Consider the following 14,029-nt stretch of genomic DNA (forward strand, 5'->3'; position numbering starts at 1 on the left):
CAGGATCTTGTGGGAGGCAGTTCCGGAGAGCAAAGGAGCTCAAGAGAGACATCGGGCCTTTAAGGAGGCCTTTCTCTGACTATGAGCACAGGCCATCCCCATAGGCAGGCAAACAGGCAGGCTAAGCAGGGAACTCCTGAGAGCTCCAGTGCAAAAATCCCTTACACTGGATGTGGAAGCAGGGGCAGGCTACAGTGGAGGAATTTAGGAACACTGCCCGGACAGGTAAGCCAAGACTCAGCTATATTTAGACTTGCAAAGGACATCGAGTGCAACAAGAGCTGAAAGAAGGAAAATATGGGCTCATTCCTGAATGGGGGGGGGGGGGGGGGGGCAGGGGGAGGTGGTTTGTGGATATCAGACAGAGAAGGCTTAGTTACTTGATGTGTTCTTTGCCTCTGTCTTCATTAACAAGGTCTCACGAGCTCTACGCTTAGTCAAAGAACTCAAGAAAAACTACCAGAAGGATTACTTGAGTAAATTTGATCCACACCAGACCCTGGGGCTTGACCAGATGTATTCAAAGGTGCTACGAGAGCTGGCTGATGCCACTGTGAGTGCTATCACCCTTAAAGGGTGATGGAGATTGAAGAAGTTTCCAACTAGACTAGAAAAACTAGAAAAGGTGCATCCATTTCTAAAAAGCAACAAAACACCTCTCCTACAAAGAAAGGCTAAGAGAGTTGGGGTTGTTCATCCTGGAGAAAAGGCTTCACAAGACCTTACTGCGGCCTTTCAATACATAAACGGGGCTTAGAAGAAAGACAGAGAAAGACTTTTTACCAAGGCCTGTAGTGACAGGACAAGGTGCAACAGTTTTAAACTGAAAGAGGGTAGATTTATGTTGGACATAAGAATGGTATTTTCTATTATGAGGGTAGTGAGACACTGGAACAGGTTGCCCAGAAAAGCTGTGGATGCCCCATCATTGGGAGGTTTCAAGGTCAGGCTAGACAAGGCTTTGAGCAACCTGATCTAGTGAAAGGTGTCCTTGCAGGGGGGATTAGACTACACCATCTTTAAAGGTCCCATTCAACCCAAACCATTCTATGATTCTACAGATAGGTAAAGACCTGTTGGGATGATTTGGCCTAGATGGTAGTGGCTAACAGGTCATACTCTATCCGGACGGCTGAAACAAGTGGAGTACTGTCCTGGGTTGAATGAGTGGTGGAGTTTTTTGGTGGCAGGGGAGGGGGCTATCGGGGCAGCCCCCTGTGAGAAGCTTCTCGAAGCTCCCCCAGCTCCACGTCAGCTCCATTTCTGTTTGGGAAATTGAGCCAATCGGCTGCGCCTCTGCGATAACGTATTTAAGAAGGGACGTGGTGACGGGCAGTGGGACTTGTGAGGAGGAGTTGCTGCAGCTGCCTGAACACCAAGGTCAGTGGAGGAACGGAGGAAGAAAGGAGGGGGGAGGTGTGCCAGAGCAGAGACCCCCCTGTACCCTGTGGGGAGACGGCAGGGCGGCCCCCCCCTGCCACACATGGAGATCTACAGTGGAGCAGACATTGATTTGTGGCCTGTGGCTTCTGCTCGGCATAATCAAGGTGCTGTGCCCGAAGAAGGCCGGGGTCTCATGGGAAAAGGCAGCCCCACTGCTGTAATTCAGTGCTGGGAGAATTGCAGCATGCGGGGGAGTCCCACGCCGGAGCAGCTCGGGAAGGGCTGCAGCCGTGGGAGGGAATCCAGTCAGAGGAAGTTAGTGACCCATGATGGAGCAGTGTGGGGAACGCTGCGGCCCGTGGGAGGAATTCATGTCGGAGAAAGTTTGTGGAGGACTGTCTGCTGTGAGAGGGGGACCACGATGGAGCAGGAGGAACAAGTTCCGGACACTCCCCTCACCGAAGATGAAGAAAGTGGCAGCACTGACTGCAGCCCCCATTCCCTGCCCCTGCGCCACTGGGGGAGGAGGTAGAGATATGGGGAGCAGAGCTGAGCCCGGGAAGAAGGGAGGGGTGGGGGGAAGGTGTTCTCAAGATGTGGCAATGCTTCTCACTCTCCTACTCTGTTATGTGTTGTTAGTGTCTGTAATAAATGTATGTTCTTTTTTTCTTCCCCTAACGAGTCTGCCTTTTGCTCATGATCATAAAAGGGGGATTTTCCCCCATCCCAGTCCTATCTTGAACCCCAAGCCTGGCTCTCTGTCCCTTCTCATTGCTGGAGGGGAAGGGAGAGAGAGGTGCTGCATTGTGGTTGGCTGCCAACCAGGCCTAAACCATGACAAGTACTACAAGGACCTGTGAAGGAACTGGCCCCATTTAATATCTCCATTCATGTCTGGAGGAAGGGATAAAGTGCAGTCTTGTCAAGTTTGCAGATGACAGCAAATTGGGGAAAATCAATCCACGTGCTAGAGGGCTGGGCTTTCAGAGACACCTAGACAGGTTACAATTTTAAAAAGGACAAATATAAAGCTCTGGGAAAGAGGAACCACTTGCAATGACACAAGCAAGGGTCTGGCTGGCAGGGGAGCAGTTCTGCTGAAAAGAAGCAGGGGGATCTCAGGAAGCAGCAAGTCAAACATGAGCCAGCAGTGTCCCCTGGCAGCAAAGGCAGCCAACAACATCCTGGGCTGTATTAACAGTTTAGCCAGTAGATTGAGGGTAGTGATTATCCCCCTCTATTCAGCACACATTAGACTGCATTTAGAATACTGCATCCAGTTTTGGACACCTTGAAGAAGACAGACATCAATAGAATTGGAGCAAACTCAGTGGAGATCTACCAAGATAGTCAGAGCACTTGTACTGTGAGGAGAAACTGAAGGCACCTGTTCAAGCCTGAAGAAGAGGAGGCTTTGGGAGGGTATCTAGCAACAGCCTTCCCGTACCTACAAGCTGATCATCAAGAAGGTGGAGACATGTTCCTCACAGTAGTGCCTGCTGGGGGAACAAGAGATAAGGGGCAGAAGTTGAAGCAAGAGGGAAGATGAAAGGGGAGTTTCTGATCTCTGGTTATCATTGTCAAATCTTCATGATTCTTTCTACATACCAACTTCAAAATCAGCTGAAATGGTTTTCAGCTTTCCTAAATAACCAGCATGCAGAAGTCACAAAACACGCTCCATAGCTTGATGTTCTGAAAACATTAATACGTGGTATTATTTTCTCTATGATTCTTTTTGAGCTTCAGTATATGTATGACCTCAGTTTTCAAATTTTCTTTCCCATCACAATCAACCTAAAAACACATTATTATTCTTTAGAAATAGGTAGGTTGACATTTTCTTAGAATAATGTGAAGCAGAAGCTATGACATAAAAAAAAAAACCCTAAAAGTGAAAAAAATATCAACAGTTCTAGGAAAAAAACCCAAACTACTGCTAATTGAAACAGCTTTGTTACAATGCAACAACAAACTGAACTGTAGCTTTATCACAAAGTCCACCACCATGAGGAGATGATCGGTTTGCCAGTCTTCTGTCAACTCTGGGAGATAGCTATCTTGGAGAATATTTCTCTGGAGCACTGAGACTAGCAAACGCAAACTTCCATCCATCTGGAACTGCTAAAGGATGAACTCTCTTCTGACTGTAAAAAGGTACTGATCCAAAACTGCACGGAAAGCTGATTAGTTTTCAACTTATCCACATTCATGCAAATGGATATGACTTTGTTAATCTCTAAATATCAATTATAAAAAAGGCCTTAGGTCTTACATTTTCTGTTAGTAGAACATTGTTAAAACTGGATACAAAATAATACCAAAGATATTGTCCATGATTTATCTTAATGCAATGACACGAAGTGTTGACTGTCCCTTCTGAGAAAATAAAAACAGGCGCTGGAAACAGCTCAACTGTCCTTCGAAGTTCTTGTTTATGGTCGACTTCAGTGCTCATGGATAACCTCGAAGAGTAAAGATAGCACCTCCTTCACCATTGATTTCTACTGCTTCTCTGCCATTGTTGTTCAGTCCACAAAGCAATTATTTGCTTATGATTTAAGGTCTGAAGTAAAAGAAAAAGAAAAGCATGCAGATAAGTTGTTATGTCTTCTCTTCTAGAAATTGAACTAGTTATATAAGAATACTGCAGGCCTTAGATACCAATAAAGTGTGAAGATGAATTAAGACATTGTCACTTGGTCCAACACAATCCAATCACAGCAGCTACATGACCTGTGGCATCTGATAGCCACTATCTGTTTTACCCAAATTATCTGTTTATGGTTAAACACATTCCTCTGCAACTGGAACAGGTTAAGAACATTTATCACTTACTGCCAGACACCTTCTGGGAAGCTGAAAACCTGGGAGGCTGTTCTGACTCCATGACTTTGGATCACGTAACTCATAACTTAAGACACCACTTTTATGCAAAGGTTCAGGCCTACAACCTTAGTATCAGCTGTGTACCACACATGCATGTGATGCTGCTGCTATTTCTTCCACACAGTAATGCCAGATGCTTTTGGAGTTTTCTCTTTTGAGGGTTGCAAACAGAGCTCTTATTTGACAAGCAAGGAAACAGAAGACAAAGGGAAGTGTTACAGTGCAGGAAGTCAGAATCCAGCAAGTTCAAGACTACATGCCCAACCTAGCTCACTGCATGCAACACACATTGACCTCTAACCAGGCTGATTTCCAATAAAGCATGAGCAGGGCCCACTTACATCAGTGTTTCTGTCTTGGTGCACGCAGAGGAAGCAACTGGATGTGCCAAGGCAATTCAGTCTTCGCTCCTATTTTGATAGCACTACCACTCCCTTCCACTACTTTCTAGCTCAGCATCACTCCAACCTAGGATAAGATGCCAGGAGACAGCCTACGAAAACAGTGTATAGAGACACATGGTACTCATCTCTGTAGACAGTGAGGAAAAGATGTCCCTAGTCTGGTTCTCACAAGGGCTGAAGTATTTTTACTACTTGTCTCCTTAAAATAAAAGCAGGTTTACTGCCTTAGCTACGGCTGACTTATGCCAGCCTGATGACAAAAGAGCACGATCAAGAAGCCAGCCGGGGTGGTGGGGGGCTGCTATTTGCTTGTGTCTATGCAGTGAGAGGGCCTGAATATGACATTAGTGTTCTCCTCCCATTTTATAGCTGTGGTGATAAGCATCAGCTTTCACACTCCCCACAGAACATGCAAAATGTTCTGTCCCCGCACAGCTTGCAAACAGCACCAAAGAAAGCACAGTTACATACGATGTCTTGACGTGCTGTAACAACCTGTTTCAGATGCTAAACCTTTTGGCATAATGTTGGAGCACAGTTTAGCCAAGTAAGTAGCCCTTGCAAAGCAGCACATCATGTAGGCCAGGAATAACACACTGACTTGCCTCATTTGGTGTTCAGTATTACTCCTTGGCAACTAACAGGATCTGACTCAGTCATTACAAGATACCACAGCTTCCTCTCCAGCTATACAGCCCCGTTTCAAGTGTGTTTCCTTGTTTTATAACAGTTTCATTGGCAGTTTCATCTGCATCACAGAGTCTGGTTTCTTAAACTCAGTCCTAACCCCCTCCCACTCTTCCACTTACCCATGTTTTTTCACATTAGGAGGTTTTGGGTTTTTTTTCCCCCCCTCTTTTCAACATTGTCTTCAGCAAATATCTGAATGTCATTGCTTGACTAATAATTTAACAGAAGAATCAAACCTGGCAGAACAGAAAATTCTTCAGCAGTAAGGTGCCACTAAATTCCACATTCCTGTGTATTTTGAGAATCTTTAAATGGATTATCTGCATCGGAGGTCTCCAAAGTGGGGTGTGTGCAAGGCAATCCATTGCAGTGCAGGAAGAAAATATTTTTGCACTATTAATAAAATTAAAAAATTAAAATACTGTTTACTTCATCCTTATCTCATGCTTTTTTAATTTCTACTTTGGTGCATGCTTTATAATGTACATAATACTTGAGTATGGTAGCACATGTATGTGATTTATAAGTAAATATACATGAATTGGGTGTGTATGTTCAAAATATTTCACTGACAGGGTGCACAATCGAAAAAGCTTGGAAACCACTCATCTACAATACAAAGAGCAGAAACCAAGAAACCAGTATGAAATGCCCATAGTTACACCACTTAACTAAGGGCTATGTGACATACAAAACAATGTTTCTCTTTTTCTTTTGAGAAAAAAAAAATGCTTTCAGTCAACCTGCAAACTTCATTTTTTTACCAAACAAAAATGCTTTGATAGACACTGGCTTATAGTGCACATTGTCTAAGAGCTTTTTAAATTTTCTTTTTAAAATTTAAGTCAGATTAAAAAATCCAAAACAATAAGTTTCTGGTGACTCAGTTAATAAATTTGGAAACAAAGCCTTTCATAGAATCATTGAATATCTCAAGTTGGAAGGGACCCATAAGGATCATCGAGTTCAACTCCCTGCTCCTCTCAGGACTACCTAAAATTAAACCATACGATTAAGAGCATAATCCAGACACTCCTTGAACTCTGACAGGCTTGATGCTGTGACCACTTCCCTGGGGAACCTGTTCTAATGGCCTTCTCAGTGAAGAACCTTTTCCTAATGTCCATTCTGAACTTTCCCTGACACAGCTTCATTCCATTTCCTCATGTCCTGTTGCTGCTCACCAGAGAGAGGAGATAGCAGCTCCCACTCCTCTGCCCCTTTTGAGGAAGATACAGACTGCAAGGAGGTCACCCCTTTCCTTTTACAAATAGCAAAACAATTTTTTCCATATGTTCCTTTCTTCCCTCACTCTCTTTGCTATAGCTGACCTAATCTCATATCACTCCAAAACTTTGTTTCTTCACAGAGGTTTTATTTGTCAAATACTTTTAAACTAACTACACTCTATGTAGAACAGCCAGCACTGTCAAAGGCTTCAGTTCTGGGAAACCAGCTCATGCCCTCCACCACCAGGCTCATTCTCAGTTAAACTACAGCTGTTCTACAACATGCTCCAAGCACAGCAAAGCTTTACAGTGTGAGAAAGTAACAGCTTCACACAATACACATTTCACACAGCCTGTCCTCCTATCACTGCAACAGCCTCCCCTACCTCCAGCCGCTTTCCCTGTCTCCTGCCTTTCCTTCTCCCTTTGAACCCACCTCTGACCAGCATCCCATCCCCTTCAGTATGTCAGCCCAGTGCTTATCAAAGCCCTTTATGATCAGATTTAACCTATTAGTCCAGCAGAAGACCACTCAGATTTTTCTGCTGGGTCAGTTTCCTACTACATGAGGTAGTTAAACTGGCTCACAGAGGGGTGACAAACACCAGAGCTGGTCTAAAGAGCAAGACCTCCACTTTTAGCGATAGTAAGTGGCCAGATTGGCTCAAGCCACCCTACAATTTTCACCCACCCACAGGAAACACAGCTCCCCAGAGTCAGAGTAAAGCATGCTTGAACTACAGTAAATTCCAGCAAGTCTATCAAACCCAGATAAGGTAACTGCCCTCATTAGGTAGATTCAAAGTTTAGCAGCTGTTCTCGGTATCATCTTAACCTGTGTAAGATTTGCAGTCACACCAGCAATGAGAAAGTTTTATTATATATTTACCTACAGTATTACTCCTGGAAATCTTATACAACTCCAGTGAAATTCTTTCTAAGCAAGTCGTGTGCCTCAACTATATCCCTTGGGAATCAAGAAATTCACAATTATTGATGGCAGGTGATTTCACTTCTCCATGCTGCCACTGAACCTGCTAGGTTAGGGAAACTTTTTCTACCTCCAACACCTGTCTGTCATAAAGACCAAAGACTTTGAGATACAGCAGTATGTTATGGCTTCAACTATTCTACTTGGAACCTTCCTGTTTCACAGATAGGAACTTTGGATTTTCTACAGATAAATCTTCAGTAGCATTTTCTGCAATACTACCAGGTGCTTTGGAAGATAAACTTTGAGTGTAGTAATTACTCTCTTGGCAAGGGCTTGACCTTTTTTGCGTTCTTTGCCAGATTTAGAAGTCTCAGACTTTTCACTATAAACTAAAGATCGGTGATCTCAGCTCCAAACCTATGATCTTTAACAATTCTTGGGGATCAACATTAAAGTAATTAGTAACTACAGTGAAACCAGTTAGCATTCCATAGGCTTTCTCTACTCTAGAAAAAAATCTACAGAAACAGTAGTCTGGTCTGGATGGATGACAGACCAGTGTAAGCCCTTGCCTGTACAGTTTATTAAAGGATAGTCCTTACATTCTTCTGTTATCAGATTCAGGACAGGACTAATCTGAGTTTTCATATTCTCTGTGTTGATGTACTCCGAGAAGCAGCTGTGTGACCTCACAGATGCTCTCATCTGCACACATACCATAGAAAACACACAGAGAGGGCAAAACAGCTTTGGAGATAGGTCAGTGGAGGCCTGTTACACCACCATAGTAAATGCAATGTACAGAACTGATGACTGAGTAAAGGTTCTAATTCATGGAATACGAAACAATTGTTGTGAGATGTTGTATCTTTGCAGCCTGAATTTCACTAATATTCACAAGATAAAGTGTTGATCGACTACTCTCCTATACAGGGTAATAATTAGCTTTCTCATTCCATGTGTCAGTCCTCAAGCCCATTGGTCTGTTTATTTAGAAGATCTTTGCCACCAGGTCCATGCAGGTTTAAAAACAACAAACCACAAGACACAAATTAAGTAAACTGCATTCTTTGTGACCAAAGAAAACACAGCTGCATACCTAGGCAATGAGAAAACCCCCTTCTGTGTTACACAATATCTCTCTACCTTGATACAATGTTCAACAGCATTCATAATTAACAAGGTAGAATTGCAGTTCAGAAATCTATTGACACAAAACCATACCCCATTACTGACACCTCAACCACTATAAGCCTTTGTCACTTACTAAGGCATGGAATAAAGTAAAAGTGCAAGCATGAGCGAGAAGTGTATTATTAATGAATGTTAGTAACATTTAATCCTACAGTTTTAAACTGGCTAAATTGGCCAGCCTTCTGAACACTTTCAACACAAACATCTGATTCCCTAGCACATTTCTCATACGCAAGTGCCCACCACACACGCGCCCCTTCCCTCCAGATAATTCTCACTCTGTTTTCTACTTGAGCAAAAAGGGATCAGCCTGGCCCACCACTGCCACTCCCAGCCTCTGTGCCAGTCTGCACACTCTCCCAGGGCACCAGGAGCTTCACCTTCACATACCTTCTTGACTGCAGCTGCGAGAGTTGCTCAGGCACTCCCCATTTCCACCTTCTGCATCCTGGGTGACTTCTGCAGGGACAACAGGCAATATTTAGACAATCCCAGAGCTCATAACACCCCCTCTCTCCAGCCCAGATGGATCAAGAGTAATCTGACTGATAGCTGGGCCACTTGTTCGGCATCAGTAATAGCCTTGACCAACATCCCTTGCTCCCATGGGACCATCATACAACACCTCCCCTCCCTCCTCCATACCCAACTTCACACTGTCCTCATGATCCCTTCCAGACCCTCCAAAGGCCGAGCACAGAAGGCACTCAGTGCCCATGGTGCCACCCATAATGTTATATCAAGAAGCATTAGTCAAAGGTCACAATGAACAAAGACCGCTCCACAGCACAGGCACCTATCTCCTTCATTTAAACCATGGTCATCTGCATGCTTGACCAGCAAGCTGCTGCTCTCCTTCTTCAAGGTGTCTGAAGAAAGATCAGAAGACAACTGCAGTCCCCGGCAATGCAACAGCTTCAAGGTACTGGCTATTGCATAAGAGTGAGGCACTAGCTAGAATGCAACAAGTTGCCAACATCATCAGCTAACACCAGAAAGCCAACACCTTTCCACCAGGACAGCTCCCCACCGCAGAACAGGCACTCACCTCCCTCAGTTACACCATGGTCAGCTGCACACTTGGATGTCAGGGTGCTGTTCTGCATGGCAGAAGGTTCTGAAAAAGAGATCACAGGAGAGCTATGGTCCTCTGGAGTGTATCTCACTGCTTAACTTCACAATCGTATCAGTCATTTCTTAGAGATGAGTCACCAGCTACAATTCATAAGGGACACAGAATCATTCAGATTCACTTAGGAAGAGAGCCCAGGAGGTCTCTAACCCAACACCCTCCTCAGTGAAAGGTCAACAGTCAGTTCTAGACAGGTTGCTCAGGACTTCCTCCAGTCAGGTCTTAAAAACCTCCAAGGGTAGAAAATCCATGATGACTTCATACAGCCTGTCCTAGTAATTAGTTATGCTTAGAGGCAGAAATATTTTCCCTTACATCCACAAAGAATGTCCCTGGCTTCAATTTAGGATCATCACCCTGACATCCCACTAAGACAACTCAGTAAACATTCTGGCTCAACCTTCTTATCGATATCCCCATAGGTATTGGCAGCTGCTGTTAGGTACCTGAAAGCCTGCTCTTCTCCAGGGTTGAACAAGCCCAGTTTCTTCAGCCTCTCCTCAGAGGAACTGTGCTCCAGCCCCTGACCACGCTAGTGGCACTCTACTGGACTTGCTCAAATTTATCAGCACTTTTCCAGCACGGGGTGGGCCACAAACTAGATGTAATACTCTACATACCATTGAGCAAGTGCCAAGTAATGGAAAATAATCACTTCCACTGTTTAAAACAGCCTAGGATGCTATGAGCCTTCTTTGCTGCCAGGGAGCACTGTTGACTCACAGTGTCCTGTCCATAAGGACTCCCAGGTACCTTTCAGCAGAGCAGCTCCCCTGCCAGTCAGTCCCCAGCCTCTACAGTGCAGGGTGGTGGTCCATCCAGGTGCAGGGCCCTGTATGGTCCCTGCAGAATTTCATGAGGTTCATGCAGGCCTCTACCCCTCCAGCTCCCTCTGAAGGACAATCCTGCCCTCACGCTGACTGACTGAACTCCACATTTTGTTATCATCTGTAAGGGCAATGACACTGTTTTCTCTTCCAGTTGTCACACATCTTCTTCAACGTGACTTCTGAAAGTGATAAAGAACATCCTCAGTCGCATCTGCCAGCTCTTGTAGCAACCCTTGTATCAGATCCCATGGACTGGTTTGGGCCAAGGCTTCTCCAGAAATCCCTGATCTGATCCTCTTCCATTACCAGAGATCCTCTCCTCCCTGAATCTGTCTCTAGGCAAAAATGCCACAGAGACTGTCAAGACAGAGGCAAGGGTAGCACTCGGTATCTCAGCTTTATCTGTATCTGACATCAGAGAATCAGATAATGGTTGATGTTAGAAGGAGCCCCTGGAAGTCATCTTGTCCAACACCCTGTTCATGCAGACAAACCTAGAGAGAAGGCTGCCCAGGACCATGTCCAGATGGTTTTTGAATACCTCCCAGAATGGAGACTCCACAGCCTCACTGGGCAATATGTTCCAGTGCTCAGTCACCCTTGCAGCAAAAAATTGTTTCCTGATGTTCAAGCAGATCCTCTTATATTTTAGATGGTGTCCATTGCCTCCTGCCCTGTCACTGAGCACCCACTGAGGATAGTCTGGCTCCCTGTTCTTCATTTACTCCCATCAGATATTTAAACACATTGATTAGATTCCCCTGAGCCCCTTCTCCGGGCTGAACAGTTTCAGGTCTCTCAGCCTTTCCTTATATGAGAGATATCACAATCTCACAATGGTTGAGGTTGGAAGGGAACCTTAGAAGTCATCTTGTCCTATGCCCCTGCTCAAGCAGGCTCAACTACAGCAGGTTATCCAGTGCCACATCCAGTCCCTTATTCATCTTTATGCCCTTTGCTGGATTCTCTCCAGTACCTCAACATCTCCCTTGTACTGGGGATCCCAGAACAGAACTGCAGGTGTGGCCTTACCAGTGCTGAATAGAGGATAAGGATCACCTCCCTCACAATGCTGGCAACATTCCTCCTAATGCAGCCTGGGATACCCATAGCCTTTGCTGCAAGGGCACATTGATGGCTCGTGCTCATCTTCTCATCCTCCAGGACACCCAGGTCCTTTACTGAAAAGCTGCTTTTCCAGCTGATTGGCCCCCATGATATACCAGTGCATGTGGTTATTCCTTCCCAGGTACAGCATTTTCCCTTTCTTTTTGTTGAACTGGATGATGTTCCAGCCAGCATGGTTCTCCAGCCTGTTGAGGTCCCTCTGGATGTCAACATATCCCTTTGGTGTGTGAGCCATTCCTCCCAGTTTTGTATCATCACCAAACTTGCTGAAGGCATACTCTACCCTGTCATTAAGATCATGAATGAAGACACTAAAGAAGAGTGGATCCAGAAGAGTGGACCCCTGGGCTACACCACTAGATACTGGCCTCCTACTAGAATTCATACAAGTGATCACAACCCTCTGATCTCAGCCATTTAGCCAGTTTTCAGTCCACCTCACTGCTCATCTAGCCTGTACTTCATCAGCATCAGATATCACTAAATCAATACCCTGTTCAGTAACAGGCCCATGTCTTCCTCCTTTAATCTTTTACAGATGACCTAGCAGAAGCTGCTCTCGTCCACCCCGAGTCTTGGTTTTCCTGACACCATGCTTACCTGTCCGGGCAGTGTTCCTAAATTCCTCCACTGTAGCCTGCCCCTGCTTCCACATCCAGTGTAAGGGATTTTTGCACTGGAGCTCTCAGGAGTTCCCTGCTTAGCCTGCCTGTTTGCCTGCCTATGGGGATGGCCTGTGCTCACAGTCAGAGAAAGGCCTCCTTAAAGGCCCGATGTCTCTCTTTAGCTCCTTTGCTCTCCGGAACTGCCTCCCACAAGATCCTGCCTGTTGTCTTCCCGAATAAGCAGAAATTTGCTCTCCAAAAGCACAACACCTGTATCCTTATGCTTACCTTCCCCACGCCTCTCAGGATCTCTTTCTTGGTCACCACAACCAAGGCGGTCGTTTGTGACCACATCCCCATCCAGTCCTCCTCTGTAAGTGAGCAGCAGATACAGCTGCACGTCAGCCTTCGCTGGGGCATCCGGTAGCCTGTGTGAAGAAGCTGTCCCTGACACTGCCCAGAAATCTTCCCGACTGCTTGAATTGCTGCATGGCCTTTCCAGCAGCTGTCACAGAGGTTAAGACAGACAGACACAGGGTACTGTCTTTTACCAGAGACAATGAAGGACAGCCTGACTCCGTTTCACAAAGCAGCAATCTCTCCAAACCAAGCTTCCTCTTGGCAAAGCTTCCTCTTGGTCATATCAACTCTTGCTCCTCACTTATGTGCTTCATGTGCACACACTGGGGAACTGGAGGTCCCCTTGCAAAGATCTCCCCACAAGCAGTGTTAACCAGAAGACCAGAAGCCAGCATTTCAGAAGGGACTGTTACTTGACCAGTATTCTCATCTCACTCTGACTGGGATTATTTTTTTTAATTTATTTTTTTAAACCCAAATGATCTCCAAAACACTTATCCTTCAAGTCTGTATGCTCTGCTGGGGTTACTTCCAAGGGTGGTAAAAACACAAGACTCACTTTGCCCTTCACTACAGCCTGAAAGTTGGTTACTCTGTTTCCGAAACTCCTGTACAGAGGACACATATTCAGCATTCATGACACAATCCTCCCAATACCTCCATTAAGAAGCATTACACAGAAGTCGCTCTGAGCTTTCACCTCCAAGGGATCCTGGCCAGTTTGCCCACTGGGTCACTAGCACTGACTGCTCCATACAACAGGCACCTACCTTCCTCATTTACACCATTGTTAACTGTCTGCTTGTCTTTCAGGGCACTGTTCTCGTTCAGTTCTCTGTCTGAAGAGAGATCAGAGGAGAGCTACAGTCCCTCAGGAGCCCACTCCATCGCTTCACTCCGCACACCAGCACAGGTCATTGTGTGTCCAGCTCTGTCCAGAGCTCAGCAGCACACCTTCTCCCTTGCAACTGTTACGTACTGCTGTGCTACTAGAAGAAGCCCTATTTAAAACTGCTTTATACACACATTTCAGAGAACATCATAGCCTTGATTACTGCTTCCCATCCGTACAGCAGTGACTGCATGCTACCTAGGTGCTGCAGGGTATACTGCACAAAGGTGCACTGACTCCCCTTCCTGATGTTCCCACTCTATCCTGCAACAAAATAAAGTATTTTATTTTGATCCTCTAGTGTCCAAACAGACAATCTTACTCTATGAATCTGATTCTCTTTTGCCTGAACTGTATGT

General features: G+C 45.3%; 1 protein-coding gene across 1 annotated transcript in view; it reads right to left on the reverse strand.

Annotated features, from left to right (window-relative positions):
* Positions 1–3,076: 3,076 nt before the first annotated feature.
* CD58 (CD58 molecule) overlaps positions 3,077–14,029 on the reverse strand; it is a 30,090-nt gene continuing 19,137 nt past the window's right edge. Inside the window, 4 exon segments of the mRNA XM_042788321.1 lie at positions 3,077–3,949; positions 9,114–9,182; positions 9,524–9,592; positions 9,772–9,840. Of these exon segments, the coding sequence (XP_042644255.1) occupies positions 3,936–3,949; positions 9,114–9,182; positions 9,524–9,592; positions 9,772–9,840 (221 nt within the window). The 3' untranslated portion in view covers positions 3,077–3,935.

The sequence above is a fragment of the Tyto alba genome, unplaced genomic scaffold, assembly GCF_018691265.1.
Source record: "Tyto alba isolate M040663 unplaced genomic scaffold, T.alba_DEE_v4.0 Super-Scaffold_14, whole genome shotgun sequence".
Classification (NCBI taxonomy): Eukaryota; Metazoa; Chordata; class Aves; order Strigiformes; family Tytonidae; genus Tyto; species Tyto alba.